Source organism: Pelophylax lessonae (genome assembly GCF_965119305.1).
Source record: "Pelophylax lessonae genome assembly, chromosome: 13".
Taxonomy (NCBI): Eukaryota; Metazoa; Chordata; class Amphibia; order Anura; family Ranidae; genus Pelophylax; species Pelophylax lessonae.
The window spans coordinates 123527321-123554718 of NC_138780.1; the positions used below are offsets into that span (position 1 = coordinate 123527321).

At 45.1% G+C, this 27398-nt stretch overlaps 1 protein-coding gene across 1 annotated transcript in view; it reads right to left on the bottom strand.

The window, feature by feature from the left end:
- Window positions 1–1189: 1189 nt before the first annotated feature.
- The window catches only part of ZNF106 (zinc finger protein 106), a 110085-nt gene continuing 83876 nt past the window's right edge, over window positions 1190–27398 (bottom strand). Inside the window, exons 15-21 of the mRNA XM_082275520.1 lie at window positions 26583–26774; window positions 24730–24792; window positions 24311–24430; window positions 21891–21962; window positions 20268–20339; window positions 9636–9782; window positions 1190–1850 (exon numbers count right to left, since the gene is read on the bottom strand). Of these exons, the coding sequence (XP_082131646.1) occupies window positions 1797–1850; window positions 9636–9782; window positions 20268–20339; window positions 21891–21962; window positions 24311–24430; window positions 24730–24792; window positions 26583–26774 (720 nt within the window). The 3' untranslated portion in view covers window positions 1190–1796. The remainder of the gene's footprint in view (window positions 1851–9635; window positions 9783–20267; window positions 20340–21890; window positions 21963–24310; window positions 24431–24729; window positions 24793–26582; window positions 26775–27398) is intronic.

Consider the following 27398-nt stretch of genomic DNA (forward strand, 5'->3'; position numbering starts at 1 on the left):
TATTGCGTCCCGCGATTTTGTTTGCGCGATGTTGCCACGATTCGGCGGGCGTAAATCGCGGCAACATTGCTCGGCGTTTGGGGGGCTATTGCAAATCAACGGGCAACACTAGGCGTCCCGCGATTTGCAATAAATCTCCGAATCGCGGGCGGAACCGCGGCGGTTCTGCCCACGATTATAAGCTGACATGTGAATGCAGCCTAAAAGTGGTGGCTACATTTATTTTCCTTCTTCAGGCTTTTTTTTCAACATAATAATGCTAAACATAACACACTTCTTCCTTCATGACTACACTCACTTCCCCATGGTATTAGTGGAGGGAGCTATGGTTGTCATGCAGTTTGGGTTTCTAAACTGCCTGCCTTTGTTCATCCCCATTACATGGTGGATTGATGGGATAAGTAGTTTACAAAAGAGCTAGGACATTGTTTCTGCCTACAGGCCAGCTCACAGTAAGTGGCAAGGACATCACATTTCTAGCAAGTTCAACAGGTATTTTCTGTACTTGCTCTAAATGTTACCAGCCTGAAAAAAAAAAAAATTCAGGCAGTCACCACATCCAAGGGCTGGTAAAAAGCAATAGGTCACATTTATTATTTTGGGTTTAGGTACACTTTAACAGTTCCTAAACATGGGATCCTAGTCACATCCCCTGACAAACTGATGATTCATAGTAGAAGCATTCGAAAATCTGTATAAAATTAAAGTATAGAAGGCACGTAAAAATGTCAGAGTCACAGGAGTCAAGGAATTACTATCAGCTGATGTTAAAAATAATAGAGCAAAATGTGTACTCTAAAAAAATACTATAGCTTCCCCTCCTCCGAACATAATTTTCATTGAAATGTCAGGATGCAAAGCCCCAGCCATGCCACTCACATTACCAACAGCAGTAAGAGAATACTGAAAAAGAACCAACTGAACAAGTCAGGCATTGGTTTTCCCCTCTGCCAAAAAAAAAAAAAAAACCCTGCCTCTACAGACTGACTCCATTAGTAGTCTTTCATAGTATTTAAAACAATAACAATGGGAACATCATACGGAAGTTGACAAACAGTCTGAAATCTATAACAAGCTTTGTAACATTTTCGAGCCTTTTGACTGATTGATCTCAAATTATTTTTCAATTAAAGATATACATTTGTTAGTGTCACAATCTGATGAATCAGGATATCACAATCCTATTATTCCACATTTGTATCCTCAGCTTAACAGAGCCTTGTATTAAAGGTTATTAAGATTAATTTGATAAGGATCTGAGTATTTATAGGGCAACAAAAACACAATTAGTGCCAAAGGGAGAAAACCATATCTGCTTATTGGGAATTTTTTAAAAATAATTTTAACTTTTACTAGAATTTTTTCTAGAAAAGTGTAAATAAAATGTAAAAAGGCTCTATTCGTTCTATAAAAATGTAAAATTGTCCATTTAAGATTTGTACAGGAAACAGGAGGTAAATAATACAATAGATTCCTTCATGCTGTGCCCATGAAGGAAAGACTGAGAAATGTAGAAAAATATTAGGTTTTTTTGGTAACAGAACACTGAAAAGTACACCATTTAAAATGAAATACAAGGATGTTGGACATTGGAGTGACAAAGACGATAGATGTAGGAGCCGCTTGGGCTGTTGCTTTGTGCGGTCAGTAAGAATAAAAGAGAGATAAGGCAACTCTGCACTCTACTACCCAATAGTGTAACAATGAATCTGCTGGGCATGAGAAACCTTGAGTTGCTGAAAATCTCTCTGTGTTGCTTAGAAAGAAACATCCCAATATGGGAGGTAATGTGCTTCTTATTTGTTCATTTGGCACTCTTCTGCATGCCGTTCAAGGTGTCCTATTGCGCCCTGTGGAGAAAGAAAACAGCAATCTTATATTGTAAATGTACCAGTTATTATTATTATTAATAAGGATTTCTATAGCGCCAGCAGTTTACGCAGCGCTTTACAATATTAGAGGGAGACAGTACATATACAATACAATAAAATACAAGAGGATTAGGAGGGCCCTGCTCAGAAGAGCTTACAATCAAAATAATTGAACATATAACCCAACAGATTTCATCGTCAAAGAACCAGTGGTGACTCAGTGTTTTTACAAATCTGTATTTTAGTCTTAAAGCAATATTAAAAAAAACAAACATGTCATACTCGCTTGCTCTGTGTAATGGTTTTGCAGAGAAAAGCCCTGATCCCCCCTCCTCTTCTTGGGTCCCTCACCGGCACCCCTGTCCTCTCCCTCCAGCCGAGTACCCCCAGTGCAAGCAGCTTGCAATGCGGGCACATCTGCAGGCTCACTTCTGAGCTGCGGCTCTGAGTGTCCATTCACACATAGCCATGACTCGGCCCCACCCCCTCTCTCCTCATTGGCTCACTGGCTGTGACTGACAACAGCGGGAGCCACTGGCTCAGCCAATGAGAAGGGAGAGTCCCTAGAGAGCCGAGGCGCTCATATACATCGCTGGATTGAGATGGGGCTCAGGTAGGTATTAGGGTGGGGGGGGGGGGACTGCTGCACAGAATTCATTAAGTTAAAAAAAAAAAACTTGAGCCTTTGGAACCTCTTTAAAGCTCAACTCCACCGGTTCCTGAATTCATGGGTTGAATAACCACCTCAATACTGAACACTTTCACTCCTTTCCTGCCCAAGCCATTTTTAAATTTTCAGTGATGCCACTTTGAATGGCAATTATTCAGTCATGTAACACAGTACCCAATGCAAAAATTTAGAAAAACAAAAAACATGTTTTTCTTAGTTTCCATTAGAAGATTTTGTAAATAATCTTTCTTGATACATTTAGGCCTAAATGTATTCCTCTACATTTGTTTGGTTAACAAAAACCCCAAGTCAGTGTACAGTATAGTATAGTATTTAGTCTATGTGAACGTTCTAGAGCCTACAAACTATGACGTATATATCTGAGAATTGATCAATTCTGATGTACTGACTGCCTATCCCATTTCTTGAGGCCCTAAAATGCCAGGACAGTACAAATACCCCCTAAATTACCCCTTTGGTATCCAAAGGTATTTATTAGAGGCATGGTGAGTGAAGTAGTAGTTTTTTAGAAAATTAAGAAAATAAATGTTTTTAGCTTTTTTGTCTTTTTGACAAAGCTGTCATTTTAACGCGCTACGTATGTATCACACAGGATAGGCATACTTATAACAACACCCCAAAACAAATTCTGCTTTGCCTCCCAAATATAGGGATACCATAAGTGGGAGACGGCCATCAGTACATCAGGATTGATCAATTTTCTGAGATATATATATATATATATATATATATATATATATACACATATATATATATACATACACATACATACATACATACACACATACACATCATAGTTTGTGAATTCTATAACTTTCTTACAGAATAAATAATATACACAGACTTGGGTTATTTTAACCAAAGAAATGTCGCAGAATACATATTGACCTAAATTTATGAGGAAAGATTATTATTTTCCAAAATGTTAGAACAGTAACTTAGAAAAACTTTAGTTTTTTCCCAAATTTTTTTCCCCATTTATTTAGCGGAAAATTAAAAACCCAGGGGTGAATACTACTGAAAGAAAGCTCTATTTATGTGAAAACATTTTTTTATTTGGGTACAGTTTTGCATGACCGCGCAATTGTTATTGAAAGCACAACAGCGCAGAAAGCTGATAAATAGCATGGGCAGGAAGGGGGTAAAAGGGTCTGGTATTGAAGTAGTTACAAACTGTAATTTGCAGAATTTACTATACATTTACTGCACAAAAAAAAAAAAAAGATTTTTGTCTTACCGTAAAATCGTTTTTTTTTTTTTTTTTATAATGTTCATTAACGGACACAGCTCCATATCTTCTTTGACCCTTGGGTTATGCTGCTCTCCATAGGAGTAGGACACTAGGCGGAAACAAGTTTGACTACACTTATAGGGTAGTCCCTAGGGGGTATACTCCAACTTCCTTCTATAGGACTTCAGTTTTGAAACAAGCAGTGTCAGAAGAATACATAACCCAACTCAACAGAGGGGTGGGTGCTGTGTCCATCAATGAACATCAGAGAAAGGGATTTTACAGTAAGACAAAAATCCAGTTTTATCTTTCGTTCATTGACGGACACAGCTCCATATCTTCTTTGACCCTTGGGACATTCCAAAAGCAGTGTCAACATGAGGGGTGGAAAACACAGCAATACACATAATTCCCCAAAGGGCTAAACATAGCCAACCAGGTAAACCAGGAGCTTAACCAGGAACAACTGGAGCTCACCAACCAGTAAAAAACACCTTCAAGAGACAGGAGCCTCTGCAACAGCAGCCTGCAAAACTTTGTGGCCGAACGCAGCATCCGCAGATGCGAGTACATACACCTTGTAAAATGTGTGAATGTATGCACAGACGACCATGTGGCCACCTTGCACACCTGGACCACTGACGCGTGATGACGGAAGCGCCCTTGTAGAATGCGCCTTAAAAAAAGGGAAAGGAGGAATCTGAGCCCTGATGGAATAGGCCTGTACCACCATCTGCCTGATCCATCTGGATATGCTCGCAGCAGATGCGGCCTGCCCCTTATGAGATCTATCAGTAAGGACAAACAAGGAATCCGATTTCCGAATTCATCGCTGCCAGGTACACCCTGATCGCCTGAACCACATCCAGGGAATGCAAAGCAATTTGTTTATGATGTTTTTTCGGCCTCGGGCACAAGGAAGGCAACACAATGTCTTCATTCAAATGTAAACCCAAGACGACCTAAGGAAGGAACGACTGACAGGGACGAAGCACCACTTTGTCCCTGTGAACCACCAGGTAAGGTGACTGACAGGATAACGGAGCCAGCTCAGACACCCTGCGTGCAGAAGTAATAGCCACCAAGAAGACCACCTTCTGTGACAGAATAAGCAGAGGAATTTCAAGAATATTTTCAAAAAGTGGTTTTTGAAGAACCGACAGTAACAGATTGAGGTCCCACGGAGGTACCAGGGACCTTACCGGAGGAGTCAATTAGCAAAACCCACTGGACGAAAGTTTGAACCAAAGCATTTGCAGCCAACGGCTGTTTGAAAAAGGTTGCAAAGGTGGAAATCTGGCTCTTGATGGTCCCCAGAGCCAAACGCTAATCTACAAGCTGTTGTAGAAACTCCAGCAGACGGGACACCGAAAAGGAACAGGGAGAACCCCCTGAGACTCACACCAACAAATGTACGCCCTCCAAACTGGATGATAAATCTTCCTTGAAGTAGATTTTCTAGCTTTTAACAGTGTAGGAATCACAGAATCAGACAACCCTCTATCCTTCAATACCCGGCTCTCAATAGCCAGGCCTTTAAAGCCAACTACCGTAAAGCAGGATGGAAGATCGGCCCTTAAGACAAAAGATCTTCCCCAAGATGGAGTCTCCAAGGAGCATCAGCTACACACCTTACGAGGACTGCATACCACGACAGGTGAGGCCAGTCTGGAGCCACCAGAATGACTGGAATCCATTCTGCCTCGATTCTGCGCAGAAGTCTCAGCAGAAGCTGTAGTGGAGGAAATCAGACAATATTGACCCCCAGGGCCCACCAGAGTGTCGGCGGCGTAAGCCAAAGGATCCCGAGATCTTGCCACAAACCTCTGAACCTTCCGGTTGAGACGAGAGGCCAACAGGTCCACATCGGGAGTCCCCCCACCGGAGACACAGCTGGTTAAAACACTTCTGGGTGAAGAGACCATTCGCCTGGCTCCAATGCCTGTTGATAGAGGTAGTTTGCCTGCCAATTTTCCACCCCTGGAATGTGCACAGCAGAGAGGGCTCGAACATATCGCTCTGCCCGCCTTAGAATGTCTGCTACTTCTATTGCCGCTAGAGCACTTTTGGTGACTGAATTCTTACCGGGTACGCCTGCAGACGATCCGTCCACAGGGACAGGCAAGCCTGATCTCCCGAATCTCCCCGATATTGATCGGCAGACTGGACTCCTCCCGTGTCCAAACCCCTGGAGCCGAATCTGTGCTCAAGACACCTCCCCACCCGGACAGGCTGGCGTCTGTGGAAACCACTGTCCAGTAAAGAGGGAGAAAGGACTTCCCCTGTTGAATCGCCAGGGAACGGAGCCACCAAATTAAGGATTCCTTTGCACCCTGGCTCAACAGGTTCAAATTGTCAAGAGATTGGGTATTCTTGCCCCATTTGTCAAGAATCTGCTTTTGCAGAGGCCTGGTATGGAACTGAGCAAACAGAACTGCCTCAAAAAGGTGGCGACCATCAAGCCCAGCACCTGCATGCAAGTGCTGAGAGACGACCAACGGTTGGACAACAGGAGTCGAATCGCACACTGAAACTTCGCCCCTGGAAGAAACACCCTGGCTGAGGCTGAATCCAAAGTCAAGTCCAGGTAGTTGGATGGAGTCAGAGCTAATTTCTGAAAATTCAGTTTCCAGCCAAATTCTTGCCAAGTTCACACAGTGATGTCCAGATCATCTTTTAAGACAGGCAGAGACTCTGCTCGCAGAAGAGGATCGGCCAGGAACCCCAGTACCACAATCCCCCTCAGCCTGAGCAAGGCTAACACTGGGACCAACAGTTTTGTGAACACCCGAGGAGCTGAGAAGAGACCAAAGGATAACGCCACAAAATGATAATGCTCCTCTCCCACGGCAAAGCTAAGAAATCGCTGGTGCCTGACATATATTGGGATATGAATGTAAGCGTCCATGATATCGATAGAGGCCAGAAAATCCTCTTGATGAAGGAATGCCACCACCATGCGACCGAGGCAGCATTAGCTGTGTCCTCCAATTTTAAAGTTTCCCGCACTGATACAATCAGTGCCTCCACAAGCGCCTTTTCATGAGCGGCTGTCAGGTGGGTGAACGCAAACCCGGTGGGTTAACTCCGCGGCGGTCAAATCCACCTCAGAATCTGAGAGGCAGGAGGATACAGGTGAAGCCGAGGGCGCTTCTTGCTAGGCCATTTTTGAAGGGCCATCTCAACTTTGGACACCAGCGACTGCAGGACCTCCGACATGGCCCACATGGCAGACTGAGACCCAGAGGGTCCCGCAGCTTCTGAGAGTAGGTCAGGTAGTGACACATGCTCCAGGGACTCCATGGTTAACCTGGGGACCGCCCGCGATAACTGAAAAAAAAAAAAAAATGCTACAAGAATCCCCCCCCCGCTGCAGCAGTGGTACTTTAGGTCTCAGCACACCAGCAGCACTGCTATAGGAGAAAGAGGGAGCTGCACACCCACAGGGACTCACCATCACCAACTTAAGGGCACAGAACGCCAAGCTGCTTACCATGCGGTGATCTGAAAGGAAGAGGAAGTGCAGTCACTGCCCCTAGAGGCCCACCGCTGCATCACCTCTCCACAAGCTACAAGAAAATGGCCATTGCATTGACTTCAATGGGAAACTACACAAACATGGCCGGCGAAGCCCAGAACAGCCATCCACAGGAAAATGGTGGTGCCACGTGACACCCAGGGCACCAACGGCCCCTCAGGTACCTATAGCCCACCAGGGTGGCCCTAACAGGGACCCCCATCATATTATTTACCACATAAAAATGTTAGTGTGAGCCACCGGCGGCGCGCTCCCTCCCCCCTCCAGCCCCTCTACCGCATGACACCCCACGCCTGAGAATAGCCTCCTGGTTGGGGAAGGGGGGACAAAGGGGGGAGGTGAGGGTGATTTGTGCAGGGGGACCCCACTAGTGAGGGGAGAGCACTATGTGGGAAGGAAGGGCACATGGGGGCCTATCAACCCAAGGGCCCGCGTCCACCCCAACAATTCCCCAGAGAAGAGGGGAGACCCTACTTACCACACCTGGGAACCGAGCGGGCACCACTCTGGGCAGTCCACCACACCATCTTGGAATGGGGGTGCTGTGGGCCAGAGGTACACTGTGACACAGGTCATGACCAGTGTCATGACCAGTGTCATGACCAGGGCTATGCATCCTCGCGAGGCGTTTCACTCGCCGGCCAGCCCCTGTCCAGTGGGGCAATGCCGCCGCCAACGTAGCATGGAGATAAAGTTGGGTCGCGCTCGCTGGCCAGACTGGGAAGACCATAGGGATCTAGGATATCCAGTGCATCGCCCATTCCAGCAGTTGATTATAGTTCTCACAGGAGCAGAAAAAAAAAAAAAGAAGAAAAAAAGTTCAGTTTAAAAAGGAAAAAATGCCAGGACCAGAGATCCCAGCAATGAACTAGGTCCTTACTCCTGACTAGGCAGAAAAAAAAAACTGAAGTCCTATAGCAGGAAGTGGAAGTATAACCCCTAGGACTGCCCTAAAGGCGTAGTCAAACTTGTTTCCGCCTAGTGTCCTACTCCTATGGAGAGCAGCATAACCCAAGGGTCAAAGAAGATATGGAACTGTGTCAGTCAATTAACGAACGAGAAATCTTATTTTCTGGATCTAGCAATTTTGGAAAAAAAAATATGCATGTTGATATTTCGTGCCTATTTTTACATATTTGTATGCAAACATTGAGAAGAATAGCAGGCATAGAGGCCACAGTGATATTATTTATCAGAAATACTTTATTGCAAACAGGTACCACTGCTAAAAAAAAAAATAAAAACATGTCCTATCAAAGTTTACAGAGCAAAACAAATCATCCATATGGCAATATACAACTTCTCACTAAATAGGTGCGTTGTCATTTTAAAGGTGCTCTTCATACTAGTGTAGACACAAAAACAAAGTATTTTTAATAACATAAGTGCAAAAATATTATAATAATTAACTAAAAAAACAAAGATCAATGAAAAAACCACATATGTGAAATAGAGTGTACAAAGTCCCAAAGTTGACAATATCGAGCTGTGAATCAATCCTATAAGTGCTCTCCTAAGCGAATGACACCATTTTCAACTTTGGGACTTTTTGCACTCTATTTTACATATTTGAACTTTTTTTTATCTTTGATTATTATTTTTCTTTTTTTTTCATATGTGTGCACTTTTTGTAAAAATAATACATTATTTTTCTATCTACATTAGTATGAATAGCACCTTAAAGTGACAGCACCCCTATTTATTGAGAAATATATTTTGATATCTAGTATTCAGATATTTCTGAAATCACATATCTGTAATCTGTTAATTTGTACACTAAGCGCAGATAATCTCTTTTTGGTTTAGTATAACAGTATACACTTACTTGTAACCCAATACACACACATACACTATATGACCAAAAGTACTGTCTAAAGTACTAAAAGTCTTAGTCCATAGGGTTCAATATTGAGTTGGCCCACCCTTTACAGCTATAACAGAAAGCGCATTTGTGCACAAATAAGGTCCATAATTACATGAATGAGCGAGTTTGGGGTGGGGGAACCACATCAGTACCCGACCTCACAAATGTGTTTCTGGAAGAATGGTCAAACATTCCTATAGACACACTACTAAACCTTGTAGGCAGCCTTCCCAGAAGAGTTGAAGCTGTTATAGCTGCAAAGGGTAGTCCAACTCAATACTGAACCCTATGAACTAGGACTGGGATGCCATTAAAATTCATGTGCGTGTAAAGGCAGGCATCCCTATACTTTTGATAATAGAATGTATATTGTTTATTTAAAGCAAACACACAAGTATTAAAAATGAGATCATCCAAGCTAAAGCACTTAGGTGAAATACCTGTTTGGATCCTCGCCGAGCTGTGAAGAAACCATCACAATTCTTCCATCTGCATTTTAAGGTTTGGAAGTTGGGGTTTGTGTGATCATTCAGCAGGTGTTGCTTCAGATGGTCGACAACCCCAAAGACAAGCGAGCATCCATGCCACTGCACAGGAGTACATAAAACAAGTTTAGTGTTAGCATTGTTTTATATAGTTAATTCTGAATGGACTCTACTGAACCACTTTGTCAGAAATGGCACATCACAACTTAGTGTTACTAAACCCAGGACCTTGGATTCACTATACCTGGTTTCCCACAGTACACAGAACATGGAAATGCAATCATTTTAGTAAAAATAAACTGCTAAATGCCTATTTGCACCAGCAGTCTTGTGACTTATCCGTGTCTGATTAAAACTTGTAGGAGGATTTTTTATACTTCACTGTCTGTCCTATCAGGATGCAGGACCCCCGACCCTCTGGACAGTGCTGATTGGCCCAATGCTGATCACACGCACTCTCCCAAGAGAAGAAAAAAAACTCTCTAGCAATACATACTAAACTGAGCATGTGCAGCCTGACTCCAGTAACCGTCTTATCCGGACATGTTTTGAAACAATGCAGGAAGGGGAGTATCAGAGAAGACAGGATCAAACTGCCTTTTTACACAATGCAGAGGATTAAACCCGAAGGTTCAACATTGAGTATACAAAGCATTTTTCACTGCATTTACAGGCTTTTACAGTTGTGGGTTTAGTGACACTTTAATGAGAAGAAATGTGTTTGGAGGCACTGGATTCAAAGTGGGTTTACACTTGCAGGGTGAAGAGAAATAATGGGATTTTTGACTTACCGTAAAATCCATTTCTCTGACGTTCATTCGCGGACACAGTTCCTGATCTTCATGACCATTGGGTTATACTGTCCACTACAGGAGTAGGACACTAGGCAGAAAAAGAATCTGGCTACGCCTATGGGCCGTCCCAAGGGGTATACTCCCCTCTTTCTGCTATCGTTACTCAGTTTTGTTACAAGCAGTGTCAGAAGAATTACAACTCCACAGAAGGGTTGGGTGCTGTGTCCGTCAATGAACATCAGAGAAATGGATTTTAGGGCAAGTCAAAAATCCCATTTTCTCTTTTGTTCGTTCATTGACGGACACAGCTCCTGATCTTCATGACCATTGGGACATCCCAAAGCAGTGTTAAACATGAGGGGTGGGAACATCAAAAAAAGTTCCCAAGGCAAAACAGTAGCCAACCAGGTAACAGGAGCTTAAATCAAAAACAACTGGAGCCCACCTGAAAAAACAATACACCCTCAAAGAGGATCAGGTTCTCTAAACAGCAGCCTGCAAAACCTTGCGGCCACAAAAGCATCCACAGATGTCAACACATCAATTTTATAGAACTTTGTGAAAATGTGCACTGACGACCAGGTGGCCGCCTTGGAAAACTGCGTCACTGACGCCTGATGACGGAAGGCCCAGGAGGCACTAAGTGCCCGTCGGTCTGATCCATCTGGAAATGGTCGCAGAGGAAGCGGGCAACCCTTTCCGATGCCCACCTGTGAGCACAAATAGTGAGTCTGACTTCCTAAAAGACTCCGTAGCTGCCAGGTACACCCTAATTGCCCAGGCCACATCCAAGGCAAGCAAGGCAATTTCCTTAGGATGTTTTGGCCTGGGAAACAGGGAAGACAACACAATGTCTTCATTCAAATGAAAATCAGAGACAACCTTTGGGAGGAACGACGGACAGGGGTGAAGAACCATCTTATCTCTGTGAATCACCAAGTAAGGTGAACGACAGGATAACATCGCCAGTTCTGATGGCTTGCGCGCAGAGGTGATAGCCACCAAAAAAGCCACCTTCTGAGACAATGGAAGCAAGGAAACCCCCAACGATTCTCAAAGGGAGGCTTCTGGAGGCCCGAAAGCACCAAATTGAGGTCCCAAGGCAGCAACGGAGACCGCACTGGGGTAACCAAATGTCAGACCCCCTGAAGAAAGGTACGCACCAGGGAGTGAGTGGCCAAGGGTCCTTGGAAGAAGACCACCAAAGCCGACACCTTGCCCTTACTCAAGGTACTCAAGGCCAATTTCTGTTCAACCCCTTGTTAAAGGAAAGTCAAGATCCAAGCTACCAAGAAGGAGCGAGGATGAACCTCAAGAGACTCACACCACGCAAGGTGCATCTTCCATGTACAATAGTAAAGCTTCCTAGAACTAGATTTCCTAGCTTTTAACAGCATTGGAATCACGGACTCCGAAAAACCTCTATCCATGAGCACGTGTCGTTCAACAGCCAAGCCATCAAAGCCAGCGACTATAAAGCAGGATGGAAGATTGGTCCATGGGACAGTAGATCCTCCCTGAGATGAAGCTACCAAGGAATGTCGGCGGCCAGCCCCACCAGATCTGCATTGGGTCCGCCGGGCACACGCTCGCTCCCTAGAGCCTCACAGGCTAGCGACGTAGCACTACGTCACTTTGCCTGTGAGGGGCTGACCGCCACAGTAAATAGTCGTGCTGCGGTCGGCAATGGGTTAATGTCGATCGAGGCAAGAAAATCCCCCTGATGAAAGGATGCCACCACCGTGCGAATGGACTCCATCTTGAACTTCTGCACCCGCACAAAGCAGTTCAGAGCCTTAAGGTCCAGGATTGGACGCACCTTGCCTTCCTTCCTGGGAACTGTAAACAGGTTTGAGTAAAAACCCTGAAAATGTTCCGAAGTCGGAAACGGGACAATCACCCCTTGAAGTAACAGGTCTTGTACTGCGGTCCGGGGACAAGCGAAGGTTGGAAGGGAAAAAAAACCCTGTCGGGGGACAAAAAGCGAAACTTGATCTTGTAGCTGGACCGTATGACTTTGTGGACCCATTTGTCTTGTACCAGGTGAGGGCACACCTTCAGAGAAGAAGGGCCTGTGTCTATGACTAGGTTCCTTGCCCTTAGTAAATTATGGAAGAAAAACGGAATTTTTGTAAAATCTTACCTGTAAAATTCCTTTCTCTGAGTCCTCCGACAGTCGCCGCCTCTTCTTATTCGTCACATATGGGGTATTAGACTTTGCTCCGAAGGAGTAGCTAGACAACAGAATATGTTAACAATAAAGCTTTTAACATATCCCACCCTCAAGGGGTGGTCCCCTCAGTCAATACCCTCCTACTTCCTGCAACCATACCTCAGTTTTAGTGGAATAGCAGTAGAGTATACAACCAAACCCCAAAAGAGGGGCGGGGGCGGCGACTGTCGGAGGACTCAGAGAAAGGAATTTTACAGGTAAGATTTTACAAAAATTCAGTTTTCTCTTACGTCCTCCGACAGTCGCCGCCTCTTCATATTCGTCACATATGGGGACGTCCCAAAGCAGTGCAAACATGAGGGGTGGGAAACGCATCCGCGCCGAAAAGGCAACGCAGTCTCCGCATCAAAGAAAGGAACCTTACCAAAGGAAGGAAACCAGCTGGGCAACAGCAAAAAACAAGTGCTCAACAGGAGCAACAACCCAGGAGAAGACAAAAAACCAAGGGATACAAAAAAACTATCCCAACAGCCAGGAGTCCCCAACAAGGGACCCTATGGAACAGCCGCACTAAGAACCTTGCGGCCAAAGGAAGCATCCGCCGATGCCTGAACATCTACTTTGTAGAATTTTGTGAAAGTGTGCACGGTCGACCAGGTCGCCGCCTTACACACCTGGGCTACAGAAGCCCCATGACGACAGGCCCAAGACGTACTCAAAGATCTAGTAGAGTGCGCCTTCACAGGGACAGGAGGAGCCTTACCCTGCAAAGCATAGGCCTGTTCAATGGTCTGCCTGATCCATTTGGCGATGGTAGAGGCCGAAGCCGCCATGCCCTTCCGAGGACCCTCTGGAAGAACAAACAGGGAGTCAGTCTTACGAAAAGACTCAGTCGATTTAAGGTAAACCCTTATCGCCCGAACAACATCCAGAGAATGCAATCTCACCTCCTTCGGATGTTTAGGCTTCGCGCACAGCGAAGGCAAGACAATATCCTCATTAAGATGGAATTCCGAAACTCGTTTCGGAAGAAAAGAAGGATTAGGTCGCAAGACCACCTTATCCAAATGAATAACCAGGTACGGAGACTTGCAGGACAAAGCCGCCAGCTCCGACGCTCTGCGAGCCGAAGTGATCGCCACCAAAAAGGCGACCTTTTTGGACAACATAGACAACGAGATCTCCCTGATCTGTTCAAAAGGAGCACGTTGTAACACAGATAGAACGAGATTCAAGTCCCAAGGGGGCAAAGGATCCCTCCTAGGAGGAACCAGATGCCGCACACCCTGAATAAAAGTGCCAACCAAGGAGTTGGAAGCCACGGGACGTTGAAACAGAACGGCCAGCGCAGACACCTGACCCTTTATCGTAGCCAGCGCCAAACGCTGATCAACACCCGTCTGAAGAAAAGACAGCACACGGGAAACCGAGTACGTGCGGGGTGAAAACCCCCTGGACTCACACCAGGCAAAATAGGCCTTCCAAGTACGGTAATAAACCTTCCCCGAGGAAGACTTCCTAGCGTTGATCAAAGTATGAACGACCTCTGGAGAGAGACCCTTCTCCTTCAGGACCTCTGTCTCAACAGCCAGGCCGTCAAAGCCAGCGACTGTAAAGCAGGATGGTAAATCGGTCCCTGAGACAGTAGATCGTCTCGAAGAGGTAGACGCCAAGGGGCGTCGACCGCCAGATTCACGAGGTCTGCGTACCAGGACCGGCGAGGCCAGTCCGGTGCCACAAGAATCACCGTGCTGCGTTCCGAGAGTAACCTGCGAAGGAACCTGGACAGCAACTGAATCGGTGGGAACGCGTACATCAGCCTGTACTGATGCCACGGGGCCACTAACGCGTCTGACGCATCTGCCCGAGGGTCGCGCGTCCTTGCCACGAACCTTCTCACCTTGTTGTTGAGACGAGACGCGAACAGGTCCACATCTGGAAGACCCCACTTCGCGCACAACATCCGGAAGACAGCCGGGTGAAGAGACCATTCCCCCTGATCCAGGGTCTGGCGACTCAGATAGTCCGCCTGCCAGTTCTCCACCCCCGGAATGTGAACTGCCGTTATCGCCGGGACATGAGTCTCGGCCCAAGACAGAATGTCGGCCACTTCTCGAGCCGCCCGGGCACTCCTGGTGCCCCCTTGGTGGTTGATGTAGGCCACCGCCGTGGCATTGTCCGTCTGCACCCGAACCGGGCAGCCCTGCAGCCGGTCCGTCCAGCGATGAAGACAGAGATTTATCGCACGTAATTCCAGAATGTTGATCGGAAGGGAAGACTCTCCCTCCGACCAAGTTCCCTGGGCAGACAGAACGCCCAGAACACCACCCCAGCCCGACAGGCTGGCATCCGTGGTGATCACCGTCCACGAGATAGGACGAAACGACTTGCCCCCGGACACCATCGGGGACTGGAGCCACCACAGAAGGTTTCTTCTGGTGCGATGACTCAACGAGATCTGAAGATCCAGAGATTGAGGTCGCCCATCCCACTTGGACAGGATCTCCGCTTGAAGACCCCGCGTGTGGAACTGGGCGAAGGGAATCGCCTCGAAGGCCGAGACCATCAATCCCAGACATCTCATGCACGTCCTTAAAGACGAGTGCGGAACGTCCCTGAGGGACCTGACTTCCTCCTGAAAAGTTCTGAGTTTGTCTTCCGGCAGGAAGACCTTCGCTTGTACCGAGTCCAGAATCATTCCCAGGTAGGGAAGACGAACCGACGGACTCAGCGTCGACTTTGGAAAATTTATCGTCCAACCAAACTCCTGTAGAGTTTGCATCGTGACAGACAGGTCCTCCTCCAGACCCTGGCTGGTCGCAGACCGAACCAGGATGTCGTCTAGATACCCCAGGACAGAAATGCCCTGGGCCCTCAACAATGCCAGAACCGGTGCAAGAACCTTGGTGAAGACCCGCGGAGCCGAGGCGAGACCAAAAGGTAACGCCACGAACTGGTAGTGATCCTCCGCAATGGCGAATCGAAGGTACCTCTGGTGACCTTCGAAAATGGGGATGTGAAGGTACGCATCCTTCAAATCGATGGAGGCCATGAATTCCCCCGGAACCAGGGCAGCCACCACCGACCGCAGGGATTCCATGCGGAACTTGCGAACCCGCACAGAGCGGTTCAGAGCCTTCAAGTCCAGAATTGGACGAACCTTGCCCTCCTTCCTGGGCACGGTGAACAGATTGGAATAAAACCCCCGAAATCTGTCCCGATGAGGCACCGGAACCACCACTCCCTGAGCCCTCAGGTCCCGCACCGCCAGGTGCAGGTCCCGCAAACGCTCTGGAGACAGTTGAAGATTTGAGGGAAAAAATCTGCTCTCCGGCCGAGAGAGAAACTCGATCTTGTAACCAGATCGAACGATTTCCTGAACCCATCTGTCCCGCACACGGGCCAACCAGGGCTGAAGAAAACCGAGCAAGCGTCCCCCCACCCCAAAACTGGGTGAGGGCGCCCCTTCAGGCCGCACTGTTATGGGCTGCAGATCCGGATTGGCCGGACTTCTGTTTACCAGACCAGGGCTTCTTCTGAGAGCCTTGACCTTTGAACGGCTTGCCCTTGTAGTGCGGCCGAAAGGCACGAAAGGACCCCTGAGGGGGCCGAAAATTAGCATGCTTCTTCCCAGAAGCCCCCTTAGCTTTGGGGAAATGGGGCAAGAGAGTGCTCTTACCCCCGGTGATCCCCTTAATCAACACATCCAGGGACTCCCCAAAAAGGCGAGACCCATCATAAGGTAGATTGGCTAAGGTCTTACGTGAAGACTGGTCCACCGACCAACATTTTAACCAAATCAGGCGGCGAGACAACACCGCCACACTGTGCACACGTGCGGCCAACGGAACCAGGTCCAGGTCCGCATCACACAGATACATGACACCCTGGTGGATTTGGTCGCCGGGGAGGCCGAATCGGCCACTAGGACGCGCCTAAGCATCTGCGTCCAACTCGCGATCGCCTGGGCCGCCATGAGAGAAGCAAACAGAGCCTTAAGCATAGAACCCGTAACAGAATAAGTATGACGGGTAAGAGACTCCAGTCTCCTATCCGTGGCGTCACGGAACACCGGGGAATCCTCTGCAGGAATCGCAGTGGCTTTGTTTAAAACCGCAATTGCGTGATCCACTGGGGGTGGCACACACCACCTTTCATCAGTGGAAGGTGAAAAAGGATAACGCAGCTTGAATCTACTTGGTACAGCAAAAGGTTTGCGTAGATTGCGCCATTGTTCCTTAACAGCGCGCTGAAAATCATCATTGCAGGGAAAAACCTGCGGCGTCCTGCGTTTTCTCTGCGTCCCATAAGCCGCCAAGGCGGCGGGGGGACACACCTCATCCTGCAAACGCAGCGTTTGCTTTATGGAAGCAATCAACTCATCCATGATTGCAAGCTCTTCAGGCGAGCCAGGGGGAGAATTATCAACCCCCTCAACATCAGCCTCCACCTCAGACCCTATTAGATCAAGAGAGGAGCGGGACCCCGATAAGGAGGCCCCCGCCATAACAGCCCTATCACCTTCACCCTCAGAATCAGAGGAAAGAGCAACTCTGGGCCTTTTAGTAGATTGAGCAGCCACCAGCATCTGCACCTGAGCAGCAAGGCCAGCCACAATAGTGGCCAAATCCCCCCCTGGGGGGGAGACAGCGGTCCCCTGGCTTTCCACCAAGGCTGTAGGAAATTTTCCCTCCTGAGAGTCCATTGCCCCTGTAATGCCAGACAACAAAGGGTTAACTGCCCCTTTTAAGCAAGCGCGGCAAGCGCAGCCCACCGCACCACACTCAGCACAATAAGACCCCCACAGGGAATATGCAAACTGAACACAGGCAATGGATAGCAAGAACAGAAGGGTAAAACCTGAGGAGACCCTCGCCGCTGCTGCTGCCTCGATCGGTGTTCCAGGAAAGAGGAAGTGATGCTGCCAGGGCGCTCTATGTAAGCCTATGGAGGCTACAAGAAAATGGCCGCCATGCATGTAAAACATGTGGCCGGAGCGGGAGTAGGCAAAATGGCGCCGTTTGGCGCCGAAACCGCCGCTCCACAGTGCAGTAAAAAACACACATTACATTCCAGTATCAGAATACATGTCAGATCGCCGCAGCGATCGCTGTACAGTGCCCAAACATGCCAAAAAACATGCCCCACAGCACACAGCTTCACACACTGATCAGCCTGACACAGACAGTGTCACACATCTCCCCCCCCCCCCTTGCAGCCCACAGCATGCAGCCGAGAGATAGGGAGACAAGCAGTGTGATTAAAGGCAGGTTACACAGTCCCAGACTGACACCCCCCCAGACAGACAGGTCCCCACATAAATACACTTACCTCACATGGCGTGGGGAACCCGCACAGGCGAACAAGCCGCTGCACATGAGGCAGGGAGAGTCGCATTCAAGACGCACAAAATGGGGGTTAAGAAACCGCACAGCGTCCAGTGAGGTAGCCACCTCACCAATCATCCCTGCACCGAACAGGGATGGGTCGTTCACCGTGCCAGGAGCGTTACCTGGCTGAACGCTCGAAGGCAGACTGGGAAGCCACTGACCCACGACCTGCGATCAGGGGGATCAGCCCGAGACCCAGTCTGCATGATCCTCTTCGTCCGAAGAACTAACTAATGCTGACAAAAATAACAGCTAAGTAAAGGTAGAGAGAAAACTCAAACAAAATTTTAAAAAGAAGAAAGAGTCTGGGGCAGAAAGCCCCAGCACAGAAAAAGCCAGCCACTCCTGACAAGCTAGACATTAAAACTGAGGTATGGTTGCAGGAAGTAGGAGGGTATTGACTGAGGGGACCACCCCTTGAGGGTGGGATATGTTAAAAGCTTTATTGTTAACATATTCTGTTGCCTAGCTACTCCTTCGGAGCAAAGTCTAATACCCAATATGTGACGAATAAGAAGAGGCGGCGACTGTCGGAGGACGTAAGAGAAAAGTACTCTTTCCCCCTGTAAAACCTTTAATGATGTCATCCCATCCAGGGTAGCCCCAAACAGGCCATCCCCTTGAAAGGGGAGATCAGTCAAGGCCTTTTTAGAAGTCTGGTCTGCAGACCAGCATTTAAGCCAAAAAACACGCCGAAGGACCACTGCCGAAACAGAGAGCCAAGAGCAGCTTCCAAAGAGGCATCACAGATAAACTGCAGCCCCTGGACCAGGTGGTCCGCCAGCTCAGCAAAGGCACGGGGAAGCTGTTCTCCAGGTCACCGCGTAAAGGCTTAGCCCACTCGGTCAGTTTGCGAACCAGGGCAATGGTTAATACTGGCCTCAGTGCCGAACCAGCCAGAGTGTAAATATTGCGGGCCGCAGCCTACACCTGCTGGATCCCTAAAGTCTGGGTACTCGATGTCGCTTGACATTTAGCCTTAAACATGATCTCACAAAAACACACACACCAAGAGACTGTTAAGTCGCTTATGATTGAAACATATTATGAGGAGTTATGTTGATGAGTACTCCCGTGGCTTTCGGAGGATGATCTTTTGGAGGAGGAGCAAAGATCTCTGAGTGGGTATCGCCTCGAGTGGACACTTATGAACAAGCGCTTTGGACCTGCTTATTTATTATATGGGGTCATTACTATTCGGTGAGTGAGCTATCCTTAAGGGCACTTTGGAGGAAATATATTGATTATTGGAGGTAAAGATTTGGAACTGAATATTCACTAAAGTCATTGGGATGGGCACTTCAAAGCTCGTCTGGCTGTCGACCTGTTTTCAGCAGACAGCGGGATGAAGCAGAGAGCCAGTGGGGCAGAGCAGAGGGCCAGTGACAGTCTGTAACCAACTCTCTGCTCACATAGCTCTGAGAACTGAGCAAATCAGCAGTGTTTGTTTGCTTAGCTTTCACCCTTAGAGACAGCAGGGGACGGATGCAGCATCGCGTAGATGCTGCATACACCTAGGTAGGTATGACTTTTTTTTTTAAAACCAAACCCATACTTCTCTTTAAAGTTTGCAGTGGTCACTGCAGTGGCAGTATTTGCACTTGAGGCTGAAATGTATTCTCATTCTTATGGTTGACATATTCCAAGACTGTACATTTTCATTAATCAATGTATTACTTTTTATGGCACGGTTGCACTAAATTTATAGTTTATTACTAATTTGTACCTTGATATTTTGCATTATTTGTGGTGTGGCTAGCCATACACCAGCACCACAACTCACCTTTTTGTAGTATAATTTTTTGCACAGGATTTTTAATTAGCTAGTATTTTTGGGCTAGCTCTGGACTTTTTGTTTTTATCACATAGTCACCTTTTTGTAGAGGGGATACATGTTTAGCAGTAGCTGGGTTTCTTCAGGTGATACTTCTCAGAGTGTGGATTTCTATAAATCATTCAGTAACAAGAGACTGCTACCCAATACTGTTAATTTTGACAAAACTCTAATAATTATATTAGTGTATGGGGTAAAAAGTGATCACAAATAAAAGCATAGGTGAGTGATACTGCAAAACAAGAAATTCTAATATCTAAATGAAGCTTCTAAAAAAAGAAAAGTTGTCAGGTTAGTTGGGGCTTGAGCAACATGTACCGTACATACAGAATTATGGGCAAATAAACCAAGCGCAGAAAAGAATGATCTAAGGAATGCTTAATATAATGTTCTTACCCAGCAACGGTAATTTTGCATAAGGTTCAGATGCACAGCTTGGACACTACCATCATAACAACCAGTGTAGATCTAAAAGACATAATTAAGGGATTGCACTCTTATATTTCATAACGTTAACATAAGATGTAATCAACATCATCATATAGGAGGAAAATTGGCAGGGAAGTTGAAAGTCACTTCCAAGTAAAATGGGACATATTCAGGAAGAAGTTAAAGCAATACATGTGAACAAGGAATCCCCATTTTATGGCAAGTTTGCTAGAAGCATAGTATACAGCAATATTCAGAATCAATTTATAACAAAGATTAAGACAGATGTATTAAATTTATTCAGCACCTCATAACATTTTTGTACACCAAATCCCTTGCAACCTAATATGTTACTGTGATTATAAAGGATCCATGCACACGAAGGCTGTAATGTAAAATGCCCTGTGCTTTCACCAGGGGAAATACACCGTATGTGCATGCAGACACGATGCAGAAGTCATCAGTGTTTACATGACAGAAGCCGTATGCAACAATTTCAATTGTATGGGCAGCTGTACACCGCACCTGGGCTTCCTGGGTGCAGGAAAGTACCAAGGATTTTACGCTATATACTCTGATAGAAAAAAAAAAAAAGGGGGAGGCGCCATCTGAGTGTAGTATTAGGGTAGTTTAAAAACACTTACAAGATATAAGAGATCACCCTCATAATGGTGTCAAGGGTCCCGTGGCATCCGGCATCCTGCAGGCTTCACCGGCCGTCCAGGTAACTGGAGAAGAGATGTGTGTCACTTCCGCCCGTGTGGTCCACGCTGGTCAGCGTAGGACTTTCTAGACCTGTTCTGCGTCCCAGCCTTTCCACATCTCTTCTCCAATTACCCTGGGCCTGCAGGATGGCAGATGCCACGGGACCCATGACACCATTATGAGCGTGATAATCTCATACATCTTGTAAGTGTTTTTAAACTGTGTGCAATAAATGCTGATACCCTAATACTACACTCATTTAGCGCCTCCCTCTCCCTCTTTTTTTTGTTTCTATCTATCTTACAGAGTTTGGACACACTCCCAGGATGGCTGCCTCCCCTAACTGTTAACCAATTATGTACTTGGAGTAATGGACTATATATACTTATCAAACAGTTGTTTGGAGGATATTGTTACTTAGGGGCATACAACTGTCTGTGCGCCAGAATTTTCACCTTATTAACGCTATATAAACTGCAGTCTCTAGACATCTGTGTGCATGAGGTCTAAGGCCAAGCATAACAGCACAAAAAGTAAAGCGGTGTTGGTACAAAGGGAGGGGCTTTAAAACCGCTTCCAAAAACAACACAAAAACATCCATATATTTAAAAATACGGTTTGTCTGAAAACTACAGGGCATGTTAATAACTTTTACAGTCTGTATTATTGCTGTGATGAAGCTGTGATATATACAGAAATTTCAAAACCTGACCATTACTGCTGTTAGGTTTAAATATTATTTTGCCCAAAATAGATGTAAACATCTCCACCTTTTCTGTACACCCAGGGTTATAGAATAAAAAAAAGTTTAAAAACTGATCTTGTGAAATGTTCTCTGGTCTCTTTAGTTGCTTTCAGTGATTTTGTGAACTATTTACAACTTACCATGCTTTTGTAAATTGACATGCACATGATCATGTCTGAATATCCCCCGTAAACTTGTAAGCGGTCATGTGACTAACAAAAAGAGAAAAAAATTACTTCTGTTAAATATAAATATTTTGAACCGAACAATATTTGGCTCCATAATGTACACATGTAATCCAGCAGTAAATTTAACACAATAGGCAACACATAAAATCAAAAAGGAACAATTCCCATCCATCTACAGCAGGGGTGTCACACTCAATTTCCAGAAAAAGAGTCCTGTGCGATTTCTGAGCACTGCGGTGCGGTTCAGATGCAAATTTCAGGCAAATTTCAGGCGCATTGCCTTCCATTGGAACACTTCTGAATCGCGCATGTCATCAGTTTTGAACTCCAATTGAGAGGAAAAAAAATGTTCCATACGGACGTTAGGACAAAACGTACGTCAGGCGAAGAATGGTGATGACCTCATCATACCCGCCCGGAGAATTGGCGGGTATGATGCCTTCTATTTGTAAACAATTTTTCTTGGTTTTAGAATAAATTAATATATATAGTACTGGGATTATACTTTTCTTAGTATGTACCATTGATGGTGAGATTGGATCTAGTGAATAATTATGAGATCCTCTTTTGGCATACTACCTCTATGAGAGTGATCTGAGGCACTGCGGGTTGAGAAGCTAAGAAGATTGAAGCCATCCATCCATCCAACCCTGAGGGATCTTGTATCATTTAAATGCAGTTTTAGACCTCTTGTATTGTGAGGTCTAAACATCTGGTAAGTGGCCTCTTTTCCTCACATGGTGGCTGGTGCACTTTGGATTTTATCAAGAATTTTCCTTCATGGTGGATTTTTTTTTAGTTAGCACTTGGACTTTTTTTTATTGATTTAGGCCCCTTTCACACTTGTGCGACTTGTCCTGCGACTTGGGACTGCAAAGTCACAACGACTTCAAAAGTAGTTCACTGCACTACTTTAGTCCGACGTCGATGCATTTTGAGGTCCATAGACATAGGCATTGCTTTAAGTCCAGACAAAATCGTTGCAAAAAAAATGTGGTACAATCGCGCGACTTTTAGGTCGCACAAGTGTGAAAGGGGCCTTAACCTTTTTATGCGACAGCGCAACACTTATCCTCTATGATGAGGTTTTTTATCATCTTCATAGAAAAGCTTTGTTTCAAAAAAAAAATTCTAACACATGGCTAAAGATTCCCAGAGTACCAGGCGTCAACTGATAACACAGTTCAGCAGATTCTGCCTTGAGGTATAATTGATTTGCCTGAACCCCAAGAATAAGCTTTCTGATTAGGGATAAATATGTGTGTGTATATTTTTGCTCAGGTTATGGGGTTTTGCATCAAGAAGTAATCTAATAGCCAGGGAAATGTGAAAACGGACCAAAAGCTATATCTGCAGGCTCAAAATGAGAATGTAAAAAAGAAAATGGTAGGTTCTAGTTATGACCGTAATAAACAAAGCAGTCGTATACAAAAACACTGTACATTTTCTTTAGGTTAGGCTTCGTTCACATACTGGCGTATTGGTTTGAGGGTAGAATCGCCACAATTCTGCCCGTGATCCCGAATTATTGCAAATCGCGGGGTGCCTGTGCACTCCCAAACCCTAAACCCAAAAAAAGAAAATTTTTCAGGTTAGTTGGGGCTTGAGCAACATGTCTAGTACATATACAGAATTAAGGCCAATTAAACCAGGTGCAGAAAAGAATGATCTAAGGAAACAAATTGTAAACTATTTTTCTTGATTTTAGAATAAATTGATATATATAGCACTTCACTATGGGATTTATCTTTTCCGGGTATGTACCGCTGATGGTGAGAGTGGATCTAGTGAATAATTAGGATATCATCTTTTGGCTACCTCTATGAGAGTGATCTGAGGCACTGCGGGTTGAGAAGCTAAGTAGATTGAAGCCATCCACCCATCCCAGAGGGATCTTGTATCATTTAAATGCAGTTTTAGACCTCTTGTATTGTGAGGTCTAAACATCTACAAGTGGCCTCTTTTTCTCACATGGTGACTGGTGCACTTTGGATTTATCTTGATGGTGGATTTCTTTTTGGTTTGCGGGTAGAATCGACGCAATTCTGCCCGCGATACCGACTTATTACAAATCGCAGGATGCCTGTGCGATTCCCCAGAATTGCAATGGCACCCCAAACACGGCATGATTTTGCCTCGATGGTTGTCTGATGAATCGCGGTAAAACTGCGCACAGAATTGTGGGACGCCTGTCACCCAAAAAAAGTACAAAAGTACAAGTGCAAGTCATGGGAATCGCACAGGCGTCCCGCGATTTGCAATGATTCGGTATCGCGATCCAATACGCCAGTATGTGAACAGAGCCTTATGAAGTTTGGATTATACAAGTCATTGTTTTTGTAGTCTGTGAGTCAAAGCAAACAATATCTTACCTGTAGTTCATAGACACGAACAAATTTATCCAAGCAAGCTGTCACCATAACCTGCCCCAAGATGTTAACTACTGTAACAGCATGATTGTGACCTTTGTAGATGCGTACCAGCTCCCCAGTCTACAAGAGAAACAAATGATTAAAATCGGTAAAGAGCTACTTCAGATTTTAGAAAAAAGTTGAACATTGAGTAAAGAAATGGGACAGCTGTTGCCAAGGGAATCAGCAAGCATCCACCCCTTAGATTGCACCAATTCCATGGCTATGCACAACAAACCAACTATACCGGAAAAGGCAGTCTACAAGTGCAAATGCAGAGATGGGAGGTTTATTTAAGAAGAATCTTTGAGACGCATTGAGAACAGCTTGACAGCAACATCTCTCAACTGGAAAATATAAAAACGACTTGACATACTTACATGGATGTTGTGGGCATGGACAGACTGGTCACTTGATCCACTAAATACCAGATCATTGACAACCTGTAAGAAATCATATGAAGCTTATGTACTACCAGCAAAGAAATATGGTTTCAAAGCTAAACAGTTTCTGGACTGTGCAGGGAAAAAATACAAAGACAGGGCTAGGAAGAGATATTGAAAAATAGGCAGAGTGGAATCTGTTAAGACAAGTATGCTACCAACAACACCTTAAATTATTTAGGAGGTCAAAACTATGATGGACCAGCACGGGATGGTAAAAACATGGAGACTGCCATGGTCAACCTCCTTCTGAAAATACTAGCTGCCTTACTGAAAAACTGATCTTCTGTTTTTAATATATTCTCAGCCATAGATCTAGAAAAAGCCAGAAGCAGTCATTTAAAGAACTGAAGCAAATAGATCAGCATGATAAACTATTGGTATTTTCCGAAAAAGTCAGTAATTGCTGCCTCTGTTCCTGCCAGCATGTTTCTTTAAAGATTTGCCAGCAGGTTTTCTTAAAAGTTTGCCTCTGAATGGATCTATAAAGAAAATCTGTTGTAGTAAGAAAATACTAAAACATTTCAAATTACAAATGCAGGCAAACAAGTTGCAAAGACACAGAAAGTAAATTACATAATGAAGGAAGATCATCACCCTCTAAATATATATATATATTTTTTTTTTTTATTTTTTTTAAGCAAAGACTCTGGAGAATAAAAGGCGGTTGTTGCAATATTTTTTTGTCACGCTGTATTTGCGCAGTGGTCTTTGCACAGCGGTCTTTGAAACGCAATGTTTTTGAAACAAAAAAAAAAAAAAACACTTCACTGAATTAAAAAAAAAAACAGTAAAATTAGCCCAATTCTTTTGTATACTGTGAAAGATGATGTCACGCCGAGTAAATAAATACCCAATATGTCACGCTTTAAAATTGTGTACACTTGTGGAATGGCGACAGACTACAATACTTAAAAATCTCCATAAGCGACGCTTTAAAAGTTTTTAAAGGTTACAAAGGAGGTCTTTTGCTAGAATTATTGCTCTCCCTCTGACGATCGTGGCAATACCTCACATGTGTGATTTGAACACTGTTTTTATTCGCAGGTGTGACTTACGAATGTGTTTTCTTTGATGAGCGAGCTCATAGGGGCTTTTTTCTATTTATTTTATTTTTAACACGGTTTTTAAAAAGAAAAAAAAATCTGATCACTTTCATTGCTGTCACATGGAATGTAAACATCCCTTGTGACAGTAATAGGCAGTGACATGTACTTTTTATGGAGGGACCCCAGACCCCTCCACTGTACTTCAAAGTGCAGAAATCTGCATTTTCGAATACGGTCAGTTTTTTAAAATCGACACCATTGGCAGCCGAGTAAACCGGAAGTAAAGTCACTTTCGGGTTACTAGATCAGAGACCCGATCCAAGTCGAATCCGGCTTTGTTCAGGACTCCAACCAGCCGGCGGACAAGCCGGCTGGTTGCTTGGATCTCCCGGTGGGACGGGAGACCCAGGCAGAGCTGCGGAAGGTGGACCTAATCTTCGCCCCCTCCCACTCGCTGGGATAATGACTGATCGGCTTCTGAGCCACATCGGTTGATCTCTCCAGAAAGCCGACCGCTGGCTCCAAAATACGGTACCTGGGTGATGCCTGCAGGCATCACCACTGTACAACCACTTCTTCAAGCAGACGTACAGGTACGTCGGTTTGCGGGAAGTGGTTAAAATAGGCATGTCAAGACCAGCACTTTGTTTTTGTCTTAAAAATTATGAAAGCTATAAATGATACTTTAATGCTTTTCTGTGATATGTACTAAAACACAATGAAGTTTTTTTTTTTTCTCACCTTCATGCAGAGGACGGTTTTTGAATGCCCCTCTAGGGTGCGCAGCAAAAGGCCATTACGGGCATCTCGAACACTGATGGTGCAATCGTATGACCCAACTAGCAGTAGCCTCCGGGCGCCTTCTTGTGCTGTTGCCAAGCAGCTAACTGCCCGGGGCCCATGACACTCAAACACATCTAGCCGTGTGTTGCTCTAACAAAAATAAGAAATGACAAATTTTAAATAAGATAACTGCATACATTCAAAAATTCTAAGCATTTTTAAAAATGCAAACTTAAACTTTGCAATGAACTATATACTTAATTTACAGTGCATACGGAAAGTAGTTAAAGCCCTATTCCAAAATGGATTAAATTCATTATTTTCCTCAAAATTCTACAAACAATACCCCATAATGACAATGTGAAAGAAGTTTGTTTGAAATCTTTGCAAATGCATTAAAAATAAAAAAAATAAAAATCACATGTACATAAGTATTCACATACGGAAAGTAGTTAAAGCCCTATTCCAAAATGGATTAAATTCATTATTTTCCTCAAAATTCTACAAACAATACCCCATAATGACAATGTGAAAGAAGTTTGTTTGAAATCTTTGCAAATGTATTAAAAATAAAAAAAATAAAAATCACATGTACATAAGTATTCACAGCCTTTGCCATGACACTCAAAATTGAGCTCAGATGCATCCTGTTTCCACTGTTCATTCTTGAGATGTTTCTACAACTTGATTGGAGTCCACCTGTGGTAAATTCAGTTGATTGGACATGGTTTGGAAATGCACACACCTGTCTATATAAGGTCCCACAGTTAACAG